Genomic DNA, 19173 nt, shown 5'->3' with positions numbered 1-19173 from the left:
CCAACAACATCTGTAGTCCGTTCTCAGCCTCTGAATCAGATTTTTGCTTAGGTCCCTCAATTTCAGTCAGAAAATACATGAAATTACAGAAAAACACACAAACTCATAGTAAAGTCCAGAAATGTGCTTTTGCATAAAAACTAATAAAAATATAATAAAAAGTAACTAAAACATATTAAAAACTACCTAAAAACAATACCAAAAAGCGTATAAATTATCCGCTCATCAGCCGCCCCAGCGTAATGTGAAGTCTCGTTTAGTCTGTTGATGTCATCGTCGTTGCCCGCCTAGCGTGCCATCACCGTCTCGGACTCAGATATGGAAGGAAAAGGTTAAAAGAGGGGAGAAAGAGTTTGACTAAGTCAAAGTGAGGTCCAACAAATGTGTGTAAACGACTTATACTTATAGGCGACCCTCAACCTTATCTCGTTTACAGTGTAAACGAGATAAGTGTCTATCTCGTTTACACTGTAAACGAGATAGACGCGACGCGACTGACATGTCATATTTCGTTTACAGTGTAAATAAGATATGACTGGAGAACGTAAAATGATAAATATTTTTAAAATTATTTATTTCGGTAATTAATGTATTTTTTATTTATTTAAATAAAAAATCCAAGTGGTTGGCCAGTGTGCCAAGTACATTAGCTTCCCCAATAATTATATACTATTATTGATTATTGATCAGAGTGTGCAGAATAGTTTATAGTATATGGTGTTATCTATATTCTTTTGAAAGAAAGTTTAGGGAAAAGGTGAGACTTTTCGCATTATAAGGTCAATATAAAATAATTTTAATGATTTTATAAAACAGCCTATTTTAAAGAGTCTTCGGACAAAAATTCTCTAAATTATACAGTAGTTGATGCAAGCAAAAATCTGTCGAGCTTTATTAGGATCACATTATAATATTCCAGTGACCAAGTTGGATTTGGATTCTATTACGTTTAATAAAACAGTTTTTTTTTTTTGGTGACTTTTTAATAAAACAGTTTGAGAGAAAAGAAATAGTAAATAAAGCGCTTTTAAGATTTATTGAGGGAGGATTTTCGTAACGAATATTAGCAGGTTGTGTTCAATAATCCTTTCCTGAAATTTTATGTAGTAATCAAAATATGTCACGATTAAAATTGTGATCATAGAGTAGGAGTCATGGGTAAAACCGCAACCTAAACTATTTGAGAGAAAAACCCGGCAACATATTTAAGATTACTTTTCTATATTATTAGATTTGGTAGAATATTTTAAAAAGATGTTTATATTTTTTAAAAGTATAAATATTTTATTTTGTGTTTGATAAATTAAAAAATTAATGTGATTATATTTATAATGTTTAAAAGTTAAGGATGTTTTTGAAAATACATAAGAGAAAGTTTTTTAAAGTTAGATTGTGATTATTATAATAAAAAAATTTAATAATTTTATACATTAATTAATATCTAATTTTAATTTTTATATTAATGTCTATTATAGTATTTTTAAATTTTAAAAATTATTTTCGCTACAAAAAAATTACCGGATATCGTCGGATTTACCAGCGGATTTTTTTAACCTCTTTACCATCGGATTTAGTAGTGCAATAAATGCGACGGTATAAACCTCACCGGTAACTATTTACCGGCAGATTTTTTTAACCTCTTTACCATCGGATTTAGTAGTGCAATAAATATGACGGTATAAACCTCACCGGTAATTATTTATTGGCGGATTTTTTCATCAACCGTCAATTACCGGCGGATATAAACTTTAATTGGTGAAATTCTAGAGTTTGTTACCATCGACTTTTTTCCACAGTAAATATGACTGTAATATATTATTTATTATTAACAATTAAATTAATAGTTAGATTTAACTGACGAAAAACTTAAATTTTATTTTTTTGAAAGAAATTATTTAAAAATTCAATATATAATTTTAAATATTTAAATTTAATATTTTAAATTAACAAAATTCAAAATTTTACAATTTTTTATAATAATTTTTCTATAATTCTTAGTTAAAAGTTCACAAACAAGTTCAAATATCAAAGTTTCTTATTAAAACTAAAAAAAAAATAAGAGAATTCAATTAAGTAGGAAAATCATATTTGAAATGCACCAAATTCTCAATTACAAAAATTAAACAGAATTAAACCAGAAATCGAAAGAGCAATACTGATGAGCATTAGAGATTAGACTATACTGATGCTACTACATTATATAAAGAATCAATCATACCAAATTTTCTATGATACTTGCAAGTTGTAAAACTATCCAGAAATTAAATCCTCAAGAATCATCAGCACAATATTTCAATACTGATAACTTATAAAACAAAAAGACACTCACTATAGCTATATAATATCTGTCATCCTTTCTGAATTTCATTGCAATAGTATCATACGATTCCAAATCAATGAAGCTGTCAAATTACAAATTTACAATGAATCAAGGATAAATGATTTACTTAACATTTAAAAACATATATTTAGGCAACCAATCTAAGATTTGAATCCATGACCCTCCAATTCAAGTCACAATATTGCATATCAGTGCATCAAATGAATTTCATGGAGCTCAATTTGTGCTAGAAAAATTAAAATGAATTTTAAAGCAGATAAAATTTAAAACTTTCAACAAAATAATTTACCACATAATTTAAAGCTTCCAACAAAATAATCCACTACATAATAAAAAGATTAAAATTCACAAGCAACTATCAATTTTAAATTATTTAACAAGTAAACAGTTAATAAAAATAACAAGAAATTGCCCTTTCTAAGTAGTTCAACAGTAACATTAATATTAGGATGATGAATTATCTAAAAAAATATAGCACACAAAAAAATTATTTAGAATAATTTTATGTCAATGAATAAAAACACTAAAATAAATTTATTATTGACAATAATTAAAAAACAATACAAATTTATTATTAGACTATTTAAACAAAACAAGTTACAGGTAGACAACAAAATGTAAATTTTTAGAGTAAACAAATTAACACAATCAAGGCACTACTATCAACATTCTTAGTAAAACTACTAAAGTCTCCATAGAAAATATAAATCTAACAAAATCAAAATATCAAAATAATAAGATAAATATGAGTAAAACAGTTAAGCAAAGGTCACATCCAAGTAAACTAATGATACTAATTTTTCAAGGATAAAAATGGAGACAAAAAAGTGCAGCATTAGGATTTAGCATACCAAGATAAAAGAGGAAAGGTGTAAGATCCAATACTTTTGAAAAGTCCTATTTTGAACTAATCTCAAATTATATATATTTATTTATAGTTTTAATTTTAGAAATTATTTTTATTGAAAATAATTAAAGGCAATTAATTGGATTTAAAATAAAAATTAAGTTTTTTATCCAAACTCTATACTTATGGATTATTTTTCTATTTATGATTTAAAGTTCTAAGAAATTCGAAAATAATGAGGTTTGGCTATTTAAATTAGAATTTTGTCTAATTTTATAATTATTGAATTATTTTTTTATGTTTAAATTATGAAGTTGAAAGTTATGAAATAAAAAGAATTTTATATGATTTAATTTTAGATAATTTATATTTATATCATTTAATACCATAAGTTTAAAGATAAAGAAATTTAATTATATTACCATGTATTTTCAATTAGAATAATTCATTGAGAATCAATTAGTATTTTTATACCACAAATATTTTAAAGTAACTTTAAAGATTAAATTAGTTTTTTTAAAAATTAGTACTCTATGCTCCAATTTTATTAAAATTATCTTATTCAAATTAAACCCAAAATCCCCAATTTTATACACAAACCCTAATTCTATTAACACACTTTTTCCCCTATTCCTAAATGAAATCTTAGCCGCTACTTTTCTTTTTCCTTCTGCAAACCTACACAAAATACAACACCACACAACTCCTTCAGAAAATAAAATGAAACAAAAAGGGAAGGAGGAGAGGGATCCACGGAGAGAAAAGAGAAGAGGGGAAGGAGGAGCATCGCCGCCGCACCACCACGCCTCGCCGTCGAGCTCATCCCGCCGCCGCCCAGCTGCGCCCAGCCCACCGCTAGTCACTGCTGTCGTCGCCAACAATGGAGGAGAGAGAAAGAGGCGAACGCGAGGAGAGAGGGAAGGAGCTCGCGAAGGAGCTGTCGCCGTCGAAGATGGGTCTGTCGTCGTCTTCGCGGGTTCCGGTCGTCATCGTCGTCTCTGTCGTGAAGTCTGTCGCCGCCGTCCTTCTCGCCACGAAGCCAGCGCCGCCATCGTCATTATCATGGATTGCTGCTGCACGTGATGCCGCCGTCGCCGCCTCGGAGTCCGTCGCCGTCAAGCAAAACGACGGGCAAAGAGAGGATCCCCAGGTGAGAGAGAGAGAAACCAAGGAAAGCCGCGACCTGTCCAGCCGCCATGCCCAGTCACCGCTCGCGTTGCCGGCGCCATCTCCGTCTGAACTGTCACCAGATCCGCCGCTGCTGAAGCTTCTGGCCGCGCCTCTGCATCGCCGGAGCTCCACGCCGCCGCCACTGCCACCAAAAACCACCACTGAGGCCTAAGTCTGTTTGGGTAAGCGATGCGTTCTGAAATCTTTAAATTAGTATTTCTGTTTTAAATTGTTTGAGGATCTGAGGTCTTGGTGTCATAGGATCGAGTTACGGGTCTTGATTGCTGAGTTCTATGGCTGCTGCATACAGCATCAAGGTGCTGCGTCATCATCGGGGCTGTTGTTGCTCCGTTTTCTCGATCATTCGTGAGCCCAGTAAGTCGTTCCTTGTTCCAAACTCTTTTAGCTGATGTTTTGTTATAGATTATTAAGTTTTACGTGACATTAATATTTTAGGATTGAGCTAAGGCTGTGTTTAGAGGCTGTGGCTGCTGCTGGAACGGTCGGTATTGATGCTGTTGTTGTGGAATAAGAATAGAAATGCAGTTTGTCGCGTAGTTGAATCGCGAATGAGGTAGGGGTTTTTCTTAAAATCTAATTTATATTACAGAGTTGTGATAAATAGATATTAATGTGAGAGAACATATGCCTATGATTATAATTGTCTTCTAAATGTGGTTGTTTGCTGGACTCAATGACTGATTGCTTGACTGCTTGAGTAGTTTGTGATTGCTGAAAAGAAATTAGTTTGAAAGGTTATTTAGTTGATTATCATGAAAAATGGCTTTTCTTGGTTTTGAAGCTATTTTTGATGATGTAAAGGAATTGGCTTTGGAAATGGTTTAATTTTGAGTTAGTGACTTTATAAATGACTTAGTATTTGAGTTGGTTTGATTTTAAAAAGAGATTTATTATGGGCACTGATTCGCTTTGAAAATTATTTGATATTGGAACTAGCCGAATCTTGGAAAATGATTGAGATTTTGGAAAGGTTTGAGAAATGTTTGGATGGGACCCGAAAAGGGTGGCAGAATCCGAGTTTTAGAGATGCTGCCGAAATTTTATAAAATTAGAAGTTTCATTTGAAGTAGTTATTTTAAAAGGTTTAATTTTAAGCATTATATGATTTAAGAATACTTCATTTATCAAAGAAAAAGTTATGTTTTGGATTGAGAATTGATTTGAAATATGATTTTTGAATGAATTTTGAAATGGATTGACGAATGATGATGATATTGAGAATGGTTTAGATATTGATGAATGATGAATGAATTATTTATATGGCTTATGAATTTGAAATATCTGAGATACGAGGTTCCCTGGATTAAGTGTCGTGGCTTGCCACCACGTGTACCAGGTTGAAAACTCGATACTCTGTTGACCCTACGACGTAAGTGTGACCGGGCACTATATAAATTTCCGGGAATGTTACCCCCATTGAGCAATATTGATTATTTGAGAAAAAGCTTTGCATAGACTCTTGGGGATGCACATCGGGGGACAGTCTAAGGACAATTCAGACTTGTCGGGTTGGCTGGATAACCGACAGATGAGCCTTATCAGCCATAGGGCAGGCATGCACCATATGCATTTGTATGGTTTGCTTGGGTTTGAACTTGTTTTGGTTTGCCTAATTGCTAAACTGTTCGTAACTGCTACTTGAACTATTTGTTGTAACTGCTACCTACTTGTGCTTTCCTTGTCTGTCTTGCCTGTGTTTGTCCTGGTGTGCTACATTTGAGAATGAACCTTGGTGCTGAATTAATGACTGTGTTGTTTGATTGTGTGGTTGGTTTCTGATTGAGATTTGCTTATGAGAAAGGAAAGACTTTGAATTTCTGAAAATTTTAAACACTGCCTCTTTGAAAAGGTTTTAAACGATTAGCTATTGGATTTTAGAAGTATTTATAAGACAATGATAATCACAGAATCTGAAAATAGTTTTCTTATTGAATATCTTCTTATGACAACTTTGAAACTCCGTGGTGAGACCGTGTGGTTAGGTTCTCACCCCCTACAGCTTTACCTTTTCAGGAACCGGATGAAGAAGCGTTAAGAAGAGTTATACTGCGTTTGGTTAATATGTTGTTGTATTAATTAGATTATTTTGTTTCCTCGTCTTTGTTATTACAAGTTTGTAAGAGGGATAGGAATTGTCTGTTTTATATGTATATTATATTATGAGTTATTATGTAAGGAGTCTTGTATATGAATCTATGCATGTTTGTATTTTTCTTAAGATAAAGTGTTTATTTCCGGTTTTCAAGGAAAGGAGCGATACAGTATCGAGTCACAGGCTCCTATTTTAGTATTTAGTATGTAAAGTAGTCGTAATACTCCTTGCTATCAGAGTCGCGCAGCCGGAAGCGTGACTTCTGATAGTGAGGGTGTTACATTATGGTATCAGAGTAGTCTTTCCTGTAGAGCCTTGGGAATGGACTGTTTATGCTTCAATTGCATACTCTGAGAGTCTGTCATGTAGCAGGTCTTGTTTGAATAACGAGAATTAGAGCTTTATGCACATGACGATCTATTGATTAATGCCATTAGTCTTGCATTGCATAATTCCTGGTATTAAGTTTGGTCGGCTTAACACTAGTGAATTATGTATATGGAAGCACCAATGGGTTATCATAGACAATATGCGAGTCATAGGTAATGCGAATCGCGGGTTTTGGGAACGTTAGGAGTTAATTCTTGAGGTTACTCGGTTAGGTGTCTTGAACTCTGCGAATATCACTTATCTTATTCCTGCTTGGTATGCTCTAAGGTTCTTGTCTGCGATACTTTTCTTGGAAAGTGAACAGATTATCTTTCAATTCTACTCTCTTGTTCACGTACGCTTTTGTTTGATCCTAACTGCATATGCCTGTTTAAAACCCTTGGTGTATTTACCTTTTTTATTTAGGCACTTCTTTTTGAATCATGTATTTTTTATATACATTTGAATCTGTTTTGATGTAGGACACCTTTTTAAGTTCATATTTCGAGTCCTTTGTAAATAAATTATAATTTAGTTTTCCTCTTATTTGATAATAATTACAGTCATTCTTTAAATCTTAACGAAACCGTTTTTGATTTGAAATATACAACCACTTTTAATTTGATATGTACTTCTTTATATAAACGTTAAAAGTTTCTTATACAGTTTAAAACTAATTGTTTCCAATACCTTGCCTGTTTCTTCACTGATTTATGGAAATGTATATATACTTTAAATACAATTTGATTTTTTAACAATTTTATTATAGTTTTTACGAATATCCTGATTTGACTATATATTTAGATATTTTTCAAAGAAAGGTTTTTGTCTCTTTCCAGTAGTTTTGTTTGGTAAGCTTCACTTAATTTATTTTTTTTTCATTCGAATTTGGTTTAGCATACTATATTAGTTATGCAATTATTGTTCTTACAAAAAAAAATGTTGGACTCATGTCTTTATTCTCATGAATGGACCAATTTCTTTCTTAAACTTTTTATTTCTGTGGATGTCATATTTAATTCTGTTTTTAACTACCCTTTTATTTTTTTAACGTCACCATTAGTCTTAGTTTTCCATTTCTTGCGAATCTCATTCTCATCCGAGTCAACTTTAATTCGTTTCCATCTAATGCACAATTTGTCCTTTTATTTGTTTTTCTTTAGTCAAAGGTTCTTTCTTGAGAATTTTCTATTGATTGAGTTGTCTTCCTGGCGCGTTTTGTATTCTTTTAGACCAATTAAAAAGTCGTTTGATAATCCATACCCAGTGAGTTCTTGTTTGAATTCCCTTAATTTAAAGGTTCTTTTTTCCATGGGCTGATTTCATTTTAAGCACATCGTGATCTTCTTAAATGATACTTGCAAGGTGATTATTTCAAGTATACTTTCAGAATTTTGTTTTAAACTATTTTTGAAAAGGTTTTGAACTCTTTTGAAAAAATTTAAGTGTTGAATCAACTTTTTAAGTTGTTAAGTTTCTTCTTAAGCTTTTTGTTTCTATGAGTGACATGCTTTATGAATCCTAATTGAAATCCTTTAATTTAAGTTTCTTTCTTAAAATGAGTTAGTTTCTTTTTAGCACATAATAATATTATTGAACATCCTTATAAAGTTGTGACTTAAAGTATATTATTGAAGTTTTGTCTTAAACCTTTTTAAACAAGTTTCGATTTATTTTTATGCAAAGTTGTCCCTGACTAGAATTGCTTTACTTAAGCAGTGTCTCTCTTTGGTGTAATTTGAACTTATTTTGGGGCGATACATCTATTGAAGTTTTAATAAAATCGCTTTCAATTTAGCTTACACTCCTTTACCTTATACTCTGAAAATTTCTATGTGATTTAAACCTGTTTGGTTGTAATGCATCATCTTTTCTTTTATGAGTAAAACTTTATCTCAGATTTTCTTCCAACAAGATTATAGTTTTCATACATGCTTAAAAAAAAGAATAGAAAATACAATTTTGCTCTTAGCCAAATTAATCTTTCCATTTACAAAGTTTGTGTAATCTATTTCCACTTGAATTTATATTGAAATAGTGCCACATTTACGCTTTTATTAATCTTTTGAAGGATGTTTGTTATCCATTTTCTCTTTCAGAACATGAAATGATTTCTCCTTAAGTTTTCCATTCTTTACGAACAATGCATTCGAAAATATTTTTAAACCATACTCTTGAGTTCTATAAACTTTATTTTTGGTTTGGATATTCTTCTTCTGTAAACCTCATATTTCTTGATTTAGCTTGAATTCATTTCAAAATACTGTGTTCTTTTTCATCTTATTGATCCTATCAAATCCCTTCGACTCAAGAGTTACCCTTAAAGTTATCAGTTGATCCTTTTTCCAACATTCTTCATTACTTGTTTATCCTTGTCTACTTGTGATTTCAACAATTCTTTCAAATTCTCGCGAACACGATCCTTTTTACTTTTCTTCCTTTTCTATGGTCTACTATCCTTCTAAGTATACTCGAGATTAGTTTTTGGCATTTTGTGCGACCATTAGACTTAGTAAACAACAATTTAGTCCTTTAGGACACGTTTGGTGAATGCAAAAGGTGAAACTCATAAGTGTACGACATCACAGGGAGTTGTGAAACCTTGTTTTACGTGAAAGTTTTGTTGATGTGGGACTTATAACCAGTAGTAAGGATTGCAAAGTGTTTAACAAAGTTGAGAATCTTCGGATGAGTTGCTCAATGAAGTACGGTTAAGAATGATGGAGATAAATTATGTTGAAGTTTGAATAATTGAATCTCTAAAGTTGATAAATTATGTTGATATATACATCATTTTAACCCCAACTTGTGTTATAACCTTTTGCCGCATTGCTTTACCATCAAATGTTTGAAACATATCATCTTGCACATCAAGTCTATCTTGTAACTTCTATTTCACATCATACTTATATCCTTTATATTTTTATGCCATATGAAAATCCTGATATTTGAAACTATTTGTGTATATATATATATATATATATTGAGGACTTGTTGCCATTTCTTTAAATAAGTTCAAGAGTGAAGTAATATGAAAATCTCTCTCATTTTATATCAATTTTCGAGGGTGAAAATTTTTATAAGGTGGGCAGGATGTAAGACCCAAGACTTTTGAAAAGTCCTATTTTGAACTAATCTCAAATTATATATATTTATTTATAGTTTTAATTTTAGAAATTATTTTTATTGAAAAATAATTAAAAGCAATTAATTGGATTTGAAATAAAAATTAAGATTTTTATCCAAACTCTATACTTATGGATTATTTTCCTATTTATGATTTAAAGTTCTAAGAAATTCGAAAATAATGAGGTTTGGCTATTTAAATTAGAATTTTATCTAATTTTATAATTATTGAATTATTTTTTTATGTTTAAATTATGAAGTTGGAAGTTATGAAATAATAAGAATTTTATATGATTTAATTTTAGATAATTTATATTTATATCATTTAATACCTTAAGTTTAAAGATAAAGAAATTTAATTATATTACCATGTATTTTCAATTAGAATAATTCATTGAGAATCAATTAGTATTTTTATACCACAAATATTTTAAAGTAACTTTAGAGATTAAATTAGTTTTTTTAAAAATTAGTACTCTATGTTCCAATTTTATTAAAATTATCTTATTCAAATTAAACCCCCCAATTTTATACACAAACCCTAATTCTATTAACACACTTTTTCCCCTATTCCTAAATGAAACCTTAGCCGCTACTTTTCTTTTTCCTTCAGCAAACCTACACAAAATACAACACCACACAACTCCTTCAGAAAAGAAAATGAAACAAAAAGGGAAGGAGGAGAGGGATCCACGGAGAGAAAAGAGAAGAGGGGAAGGAGGAGCATCGCCGCCGCACCACCACGCCTCGCCGTCGAGCTCATCCCGCCGCCGCCCAGCTGCGCCCAGCCCACCACTAGTCACTGCTGTCGTCGCCAACAATGGAGGAGAGAGAAAGAGGCGAACGCGAGGAGAGAGGGAAGGAGCTCGCGAAGGAGCTGTCGCCGTCGAAGATGGGTCTGTCGTCGTCTTCGCGGGTTCCGGTCGTCATCGTCGTCTCTGTCGTGAAGTCTGTCGCCGCCGTCCTTCTCGCCACGAAGCCAGCGCCGCCATCGTCATTATCATGGATTGCTGCTGCACGTGATGCCGCCGTCGCCGCCTCGGAGTCCGTCGCCGTCAAGCAGAACGACGGGCAGAGAGAGGATCCCCAGGTGAGAGAGAGAGAAACCAGGGAAGGCCGCGACCTGTCCAGCTGCCGTGCCCAGTCACCGCTCGCGTTGCCGGCGCCGTCTCCGTCTGAACCGTCGCCAGATCCACCGCTGCTGAAGCTTCTGGCCGCGCCTCTGCATCGTCGGAGCTCCACGCCGCCGCCACTGCCACCAAAAACCACCACTGAGGCCTAAGTCTGTTTGGGTAAGCGATGCGTTCTGAAATCTTTAAATTAGTATTTCTGTTTTAAATTGTTTGAGGATCTGAGGTCTTGGTGTCATAGGATCGAGTTACGGGTCTTGATTGCTGAGTTCTATGGCTGCTGCATACAGCATCAAGGTGCTGCATCATCATCGGGGCTGTTGTTGCTCCGTTTTCTCGATCATTCGTGAGCCCAGTAAGTCGTTCCTTGTTCCAAACTCTTTTAGCTGATGTTCTGTTATAGATTATTGAGTTTTACGTGACTTTAATGTTTTAGGATTGAGCTAAGGCTATGTTTAGAGGCTGTGGCTACTGCTGGAACGGTCGGTATTGATGCTGTTGTTGTGGGATAAGAATAGAAATGCAGTTTGTCACGTAGTTAAATCGCGAATGAGGTAGGGGTTTTTCTTAAAATCTAATTTATATTACAGAGTTGTGATAAATAGATATTAATGTGAGAGAACATATGCCTGTGATTATAATTGTCTTCTAAATGTGGTTGTTTGCTGGACTGAATGACTGATTGCTTGACTGCTTGAGTAGTTTGTGATTGCTGAAAAGAAATTAGTTTGAAAGGTTATTTAGTTGATTATTATGAAAAATGGCTTTTCTTGGTTTTGAAGCTATTTTTGATGATGTAAATGAATTGGCTTTGGAAATGGTTTAATTTTAAGTTAGTGACTTTATAAATGATTTAGTATTTGAGCTGGTTTGATTTTAAAAAGAGATTTATTATGGGCACTGATTCGCTTTGAAAATTATTTGATATTGGAACTAGCCGAATCTTGAAAAATGATTGAGGTTTTGGAAAGGTTTGAGAAATGTTTGGATGGGACCTGAAAAGGGTGGCAGAATCCGAGTTTTAGAGATGCTGCCGAAATTTTATAAAATTAGAAGTTTCATTTGAAGTAGTTATTTTAAAAGGTTTAATTTTAAGCATTATACGATTTAAGAATACTTCATTTATCAAAGAAAAAGTTATGTTTTGGATTGAGAATTGTTAGTGAACGAAACGGAAAGAAGGATGATGAGGATTGATTTGAAATATGATTTTTGAATGAATTTGGAAATGGATTGACGAATGATGATGATATTGAGAATGGTTTAGATATTGATGGATGATGAATGAATTATTTATATGGCTTATGAATTTGAAATATCTGAGATACGAGGTTCCCTGGATTAAGTGCCGTGGCTTGCCACCACGTGTACCAGGTTGAAAACTCGATACTCTGTTGACCCTACGACGTACGTGTGACCGGGGAAATATTGATTATTTGAGAAAAAGTTATGCATAGACTCTTGGGGATGCACGTCGGGAGACAGTCTAAAGACAATTCAGACTTGTCGTGTTGGCTGGATAACCGACAGATGAGCCTCATCAGCCATAGGACAGGCATGCATCATATGCATTTGTATGCTTTGCTTGGTTTTGAACTTGTTTTGGTTTGCCTAATTGCTAAACTGTTCTTAACTGCTACTTGAACTATTTGCTGTAACTACTACCTACTTGTGCTTTCCTTGTCTGTCTTGCCTGTGTTTGTCCTGGCGTGCTACATTTGAGAATGAACCTTGGTACTGAATTAATGACTGTGTTGTTTGATTGTGTGGTTGGTTTCTGATTGAGATTTGCTTATGAGAAAGGAAAAACTTTGAATTTCTGAAAATGTTAAACACTGCCTCTTTGAAAAGGTTTTAAACGATTAGCTATTGGATTTTAGAAGTATTTATAAGACAATGATAATCACAGAATCTGAAAATAGTTTTCTTATTGAATATCTTCTTATGACAACTTTGAAACTCCGTGGTGAGACCGTGTGGTTAGGTTCTCACCCCTCTACAGCTTTACCTTTTCAGGAACCGGATGAAGAAGCGTTAAGAACAGTTATACCGCGTTTGGTTGATATGTTGTATTAATTAGATTATTTTGTTCCCTCGTCTTTGTTATTACAAGTTTGTAAAAGGGATAGGAATTGTCTGTTTTATATGTATATTATATTATGAGTTATTATGTAAAGAGTCTTGTATATGATTCTATGCCTGTTTGTATTTTTCTTAAGATAAAGTGTTTATTTCCGGTTTTCAAGGAAAGGAGCGATACAGTATCGAGTCACAGGCTCCTATTTTAGTATTTAGGATGTAAAGTAGTCGTAATACTCCTTGCTATCAGAGTAGCGCAGCCGGAAGCGTGACTTCTGATAGTGAGGGTGTTACAAAAGGTAGCGTCGAAGATGACGGAGGCAAGCTGCGGCAGTGACGAACGACCGAGGCAGCAACTCGTGGGGAGAGAAACAAGCTCCTCCATGGCAGAAACAAGCTCCAAATGGACGCTCCTCGACAGCAACGATGGCTGGAGTTTGGAAAGTGGTTGACGATAGCGAAACCGTAACAAATGGTGGTGATGAGGGGGCTGACAGTGAGAGAGAAAGAGAAAGGAGAGAGAAGTCAGGTTGATGATGTTGCAAAAATGGAAGGACAGGATTCTTAAATTTGAATTTAGGGTCAATTTTACCGGTAGATTTACCGTCGAAAACGCACAGCCTATGACCAAAACGATGCATTCATTTAATTACCTTATTGTCGGATTTTTTCACCGCTAAATCTAACGGTAATGATCGCGCCAAATTTTCTTTTTTTTTTTCTCTCCAATTATTATCGGCGAATTTATCATCGAAAAATAGAAGCCGACAGTAACTTTTTACCTGACGAACTTATTTCCAAATCTGCCAGTAAACCCATCGCTAACCTTTAACGGTAATTCCGACGGTAATCAGCATTTTTCTTGTAGTATTTATCAAACACACATGTTGTTACTTGTGCTTATTAAAAGTCATTTTTAATTTAATTTACCAAACATAAATGTTAAAAATTTTAAAATTCTATCTTTTAAAAGCTAACTTTTATAAGCTACTTTTAAAAAATAAAAGCCTTATTATTGCTGCTATTATGAGTCTCTTAGACTCTGTAATACCCTACCACACAAAGCCTACACTTAAGTTGTAAATCAAAGGTGGTATGGCATTACAACACCTAAAAAGAGAAACTATGCATAGTATTCGAAGGATAATAATATATCTAGGAGCCTGTGAAGGAAAGATAAGCAAAGACTAACATCCGTCATCACACACTTCGGTTGGCGTTACTGGCGCCAAACGCCGGATTGGTGGTGTTTGGCGCCACCTAGGTAGCATCCTTTCACGCTCTTCGAGGTCCCTGGCGTCAAACGCTTGGTTTATGGTGTTTGGCACCACCATGGTAGAAACGAAGAGGAGCTTTCTGTGTCCTGGCGCCAAACGCCGGTGAGAAGGCGTTTGGCACCACCCTGGCAGCTTTGAATTTGAAGTGTTTCCTCTCTCTCTGAACTCTGCCAAACTCGCCGGAATGCTACATGTGATCAATCAAATTATAAAACAACTCAAAGTAGCATTCATGGTAGCTTAAAGCACCTAAATCTTAAACTAATCCAACAATTCTGCATGCAATTCACTAAGAAAAGATGAGAATGATGCTCACGATCACAACACCGAACTTGAATTTTTGCTTGTCCTCAAGCAACTGAAACCAGTATGAACCTGAGATGCAGATTTGAATGAGGGTTGAGTTTTCAATTTAGCTCCTGTCTATCTTCTAAGTGTTGTTAACAACACTGTGATCATGAATAGTCTCGGCATCTCAGTATCCCTTGAAGCTCAAGAGTGCTAATGTCATTCAGCACTAGAATTCGGATAGTTTTATGAGTTATCTTTCTTTTAACATCTGATTAATCTTTGAACACAGTATTTTCTTTTCTTTGATGCTTTCCACCTTGAGCCTAGTTGTGACTCTAAATAATTTGTCTCAAGCTTTGCTTGACACAAAAACACCATAAGCACTTAACTGGGAAACTCTTTGAGTTCTGATTTTTCTATTGAATTTTCCCAGTTAGCAGTGCTCAGAGCCGTTGGCATTCTCTTTATTTGCACTTGGCTTTGACTCTAAGTGCTCTGTCTCAAGGATTTTCTTGACACAATTACACCACAAGCATATAGTTAGAAAAATAATTCCTTTGAGCTTTGATCAATTTTTAACCTTCCTAGCCATTGATGCTCAGAGCCTTGGACCTTGCTTTTCATTTTTTTGCTGTTTCTTTTGTTTCAAGGATTAATTTCTTGTTCAATTTAGAAAATTCATAATACTTCTCTAAGTTCTTGTTCCACAAGAATTAACATCCTTTACTCCAAGATCAAGCATGCACTATTCTTTTTTATGCATTCAAAATCACATATAAACACCACCACATCAATTTAAATAAGACAACTCTGTATATAACTCAACCACTCATGTGTTATACCAGTTTTCTCCTTTTTATTTTTGAATCTAAGGTCAGTGAGTGATACATGAGGTAACTTTTCAAAATTGAAATAAAAGCAACTGAATGAAACTAAAACACCTAAGAAATTGAAAATATTAAAGATCATGCAAAGGATAAAGACAAGCAACAAAAAACAGGAAAATAACATAATAATAGCTGAAGGAAAATAGGAATTGAAAAAGGAATTGAACCATCTCAGCCATCATGATGGGTATCTCTCTCTCCAGGCTGTGCTCCATACAGTCCTCTCAATCGCGCTATGTCTTGTCTTATCAGAAGAAGCTCATGGCGCTGGGGTTCTTACTCAGCCACGATCTGCTAAAGAAGGACGTCATGACTATCTTAGTTTATCCTTATCTACTCCTTGGTGCTATTGAAATAAAATAAAGAGGGGGAATGGTTGTTGTGGTGAAAGGGTTTAGGGTGGGTATCTATATAAAGAGAAAGGGAGATTGGGAAATGGAAAAGGAAAAAGAAAAGAAAAGGGAAAAGAAAGGGGGGGTTACTATCAGAGGGGGTTTATGGGGAAAGAGGAAAAAAGGGGATTGGATGGAAGAGAGGCATGGAGAAGGAGGACACTGACGAAGGGAGGGGAGAGGTCCATGGGTAGGGTGCAGAAGGGCAAAAAATCAAGGGTTATTTGAATTCAAAATTTGAATCCAATAATGAAGGAGCCTATTCAACGCAGCTAGTGCCAAATGGTAGTGATAGGCGTTTGGCGCTGACCCACTTTTTTTTTTGCTTGGCGCAAAACGCCAGATAGCCAAGTTTGGTGCCACCCATCCAGAATGAATTCCTTGAAATACGTTTCATTGCGCCAAATGGCAGATGGTCGAGTTTGGCACCACCTATCTAGAATGAAACTCCCTTGGAATATGTGCTGTAACGCTAAATGCCAGATGACCAAGTTTTGGCGTCAAGGCACCCGAATGCAATGCCGTCCAGGATGGTCTGTACTTCATTCTGAATGTACTTGTTCCTACTTTAAACACTTTGCATGAACCAATAAAAGATAAAAATAAGGAAAATGACAAACAACTAACAACACATAAATAAAACGAAAATGAATGGAAACTCAAAGGATACTACGGGTTGGGTTGCCTCCCAACGAGCGCTTCTTTAACGTCACTAGCTTGACGGTTGATTTCTTATTAGGGTGAAGGTTGATCATAATGCTTCAACTCCTCACTTCTCACTGTGAATCATCTCCGTGTGTCCTCATGGATTGGCTCAACATGATTAAGAGAGAGGATTTTATTTACTATATAAGGCAACATTGGATTACGAGTCGACACCACCTTCAACCCTGGGGAGAAAGCTTCAGTTGGGATCCTTTTGTTTCTCCATTCCCTGGGTACTTTCTTCTTGGAAACTTCCTCCTTGGTGGATGACACACACCCAACACCAAAATTAGGTTTGTTGTCAGGGGGAATTGTATTGATTTTCACCAAAAGATGCTTGAGCTGCAAACTCTGTTTTACATCATCAAGGGGTTCTTGGAGACTTGGATCAGTGAACTCAATCTGCATGCAATTGCCTTCTTCACCTGAGTGATGTATGGGTTTAAAAACCTTAAAGAACAAATGCTCCCCATACACCTCAGCAGCAATTCACCTTCTTTCACATCAATCAGAGCTCTCTCAGTGGTTAGAAATGGTCTTCATATGATTATAGAGGTGTTTTCATCCTCCCCCATGTCAAGAATTACAAAATCTCCTGGGAGGAAGAACTTTTCCACTTTGACTAAGATATTCTCCACTATTCCATGTACATGCTTCAAATATTTATCTAGCATTTGTAGTGCTATCCTTGTTTGTTGTTCTTCTTTGATTTGTAGTTTCTTCATCACAAACAAGGACATTAAATTGATGCTTGCACCCAGATGGTGCAGAATTTATAACCCACAAACTAACCGGCAAGTGCACCGGGTCGTACCAAGTAATACCTCAAGTGAGTGAGGATTGATGGACTAAGAAACAATGGTTATATGATTTACTTAGTTAGACTAACAGAAAATGGTGTTTTGAAAGTTCAATTGCATTAAACAGTAAATCAAAGAATCAGAAAAGCAAGCAGTAAACAAGTTGTGAAATATATATGGAGAAACAGTTAAGGCTTCAGAGATATCTATTTTTTGGGTTGACTTTTCTTACTAACTATTTTAATCATGCAAGATTTAATTCATGGAAAACTATATATGACTAAGCCCTAATTCCTTAGACCTTCTTAGTCTACTCTAACTTTCATCAACTGCCAATTTCTTGGTCACTTAATTCTAATTAGAGGATGAAGTTCAATTCTAGTTTATATGCCACAGAAATCCTAATTACCCAAATATAAAAGAATTATATGTCACGTATCCCGTTAAGTCCAGATAATTAGAAATTTAGGAGAATATATTTTCAAGCTGTTGTTCAAGTAAAGAGCTTTTCCAAGTTTTACAAGAACTCAATTAGAACAAGGGTCATACTTCCGTTCCATCCAAATTCATAAAATAAAGAACGAAAATAATTCTTGAAATATAAATCAGTACATGAATTAAAATAGAAAAATAATAGTATCAATCCATAGAATAGACAGAGCTCCTAACCTTAACAGTGGAGGTTTAGTTGCTCATGGTTCAGAGAGAAAACTAGGATTCTAAAAAACTGTAAATTGCGGAATGAGGTAGAAGAGAAGAGATGAAACTGAAGGGTTGATTCTTTTCCCTTTTATATCAAATCATAATTAATGTAAAAAAATAAAATTTCTAAAACTAACTAATATCTTTTCCTATTTTAAAATAAAAATTAAAGTTTAATCAGAACCAATCAAACAATCCACGCGAGCCTTGTAAACGCGAGGACCACTAAACTTTGCTGAGGACCACGCCTAACTTGGCAACAAGCCACGCCTTACTTGAGTGATGCAATGAGAAAGAGTGTGTTGCTCTCTTGTGCTGCGCCTAACTTGGGGTTCATTGCGCCTTACTTGAGGAGTCACGCCTATGGTTGCGTGTTGTTGTTGTTGTCTTGCGCCTAACTTGAGAAATCTCAAGTTAGGCGCAGCCCTTGCAGAGTTTATGGAAGAGAAGTATGGACTATTATATATCGTTGGAAAGCTCTGAAAGTTAGCTTTTCAATGCCACTAAAATCACGTCTATTGAACTTCTGTAGCTCAAGTTATTTAGGTTTGAGTGCAGAGAGGTCAGGGTTGACAACATCATTCACCTTCTTCTCTTTTTCTGCGGAAACTCCATCAAATCCAATCAAATACTACCTAAAATAAATAGAATTGCACACGACTCAAAGTAGTATTCACAGTGGCTAAAAGATAATAAATTCTTGATTAAACTCAACAAATTGAATACAAATTCGCTAGGAAAAGATAGGAAAGATGCTCACGCATCACCAGATCACATAAGGCTTTCTCAAAGGTTGTGCTCCCAATGGTACATGGAATTTGAAAGTTCCCTAGATCTGGCATTTTTCTTGGCAATTTACTCTGAATTATCGCACTACATTCCCTGGTCAGGACCACTGTCTCATCTTCCTTTAAAGCCCTCTTCTTGGAAAGCAACTCCTTCAT

The 19173-nt window shown here is 34.7% G+C and overlaps 2 protein-coding genes across 2 annotated transcripts; both read left to right on the top strand.

Moving 5' to 3' along the window:
* Positions 1 to 4068: 4068 nt before the first annotated feature.
* On the top strand, positions 4069 to 4530 carry LOC148562546 (uncharacterized). Its single transcript, XM_088489442.1, has one exon. The coding sequence runs from the start codon at positions 4069 to 4071 to the stop codon at positions 4528 to 4530; it is 462 nt and encodes a 153-aa protein (XP_088345568.1).
* A 6256-nt stretch (positions 4531 to 10786) lies between these two features.
* Positions 10787 to 11248, top strand: LOC148562545 (uncharacterized). The gene has a single exon (XM_088489443.1). The coding sequence runs from the start codon at positions 10787 to 10789 to the stop codon at positions 11246 to 11248; it is 462 nt and encodes a 153-aa protein (XP_088345569.1).
* Positions 11249 to 19173: the final 7925 nt, after the last annotated feature.

Source organism: Arachis ipaensis, chromosome B6 (genome assembly GCF_059453495.1).
Source record: "Arachis ipaensis isolate K30076 ecotype BB chromosome B6, ASM5945349v1, whole genome shotgun sequence".
Lineage (NCBI taxonomy): Eukaryota > Viridiplantae > Streptophyta > Magnoliopsida > Fabales > Fabaceae > Arachis > Arachis ipaensis.
This window is presented reverse-complemented; position numbering and strand designations above follow the sequence as displayed.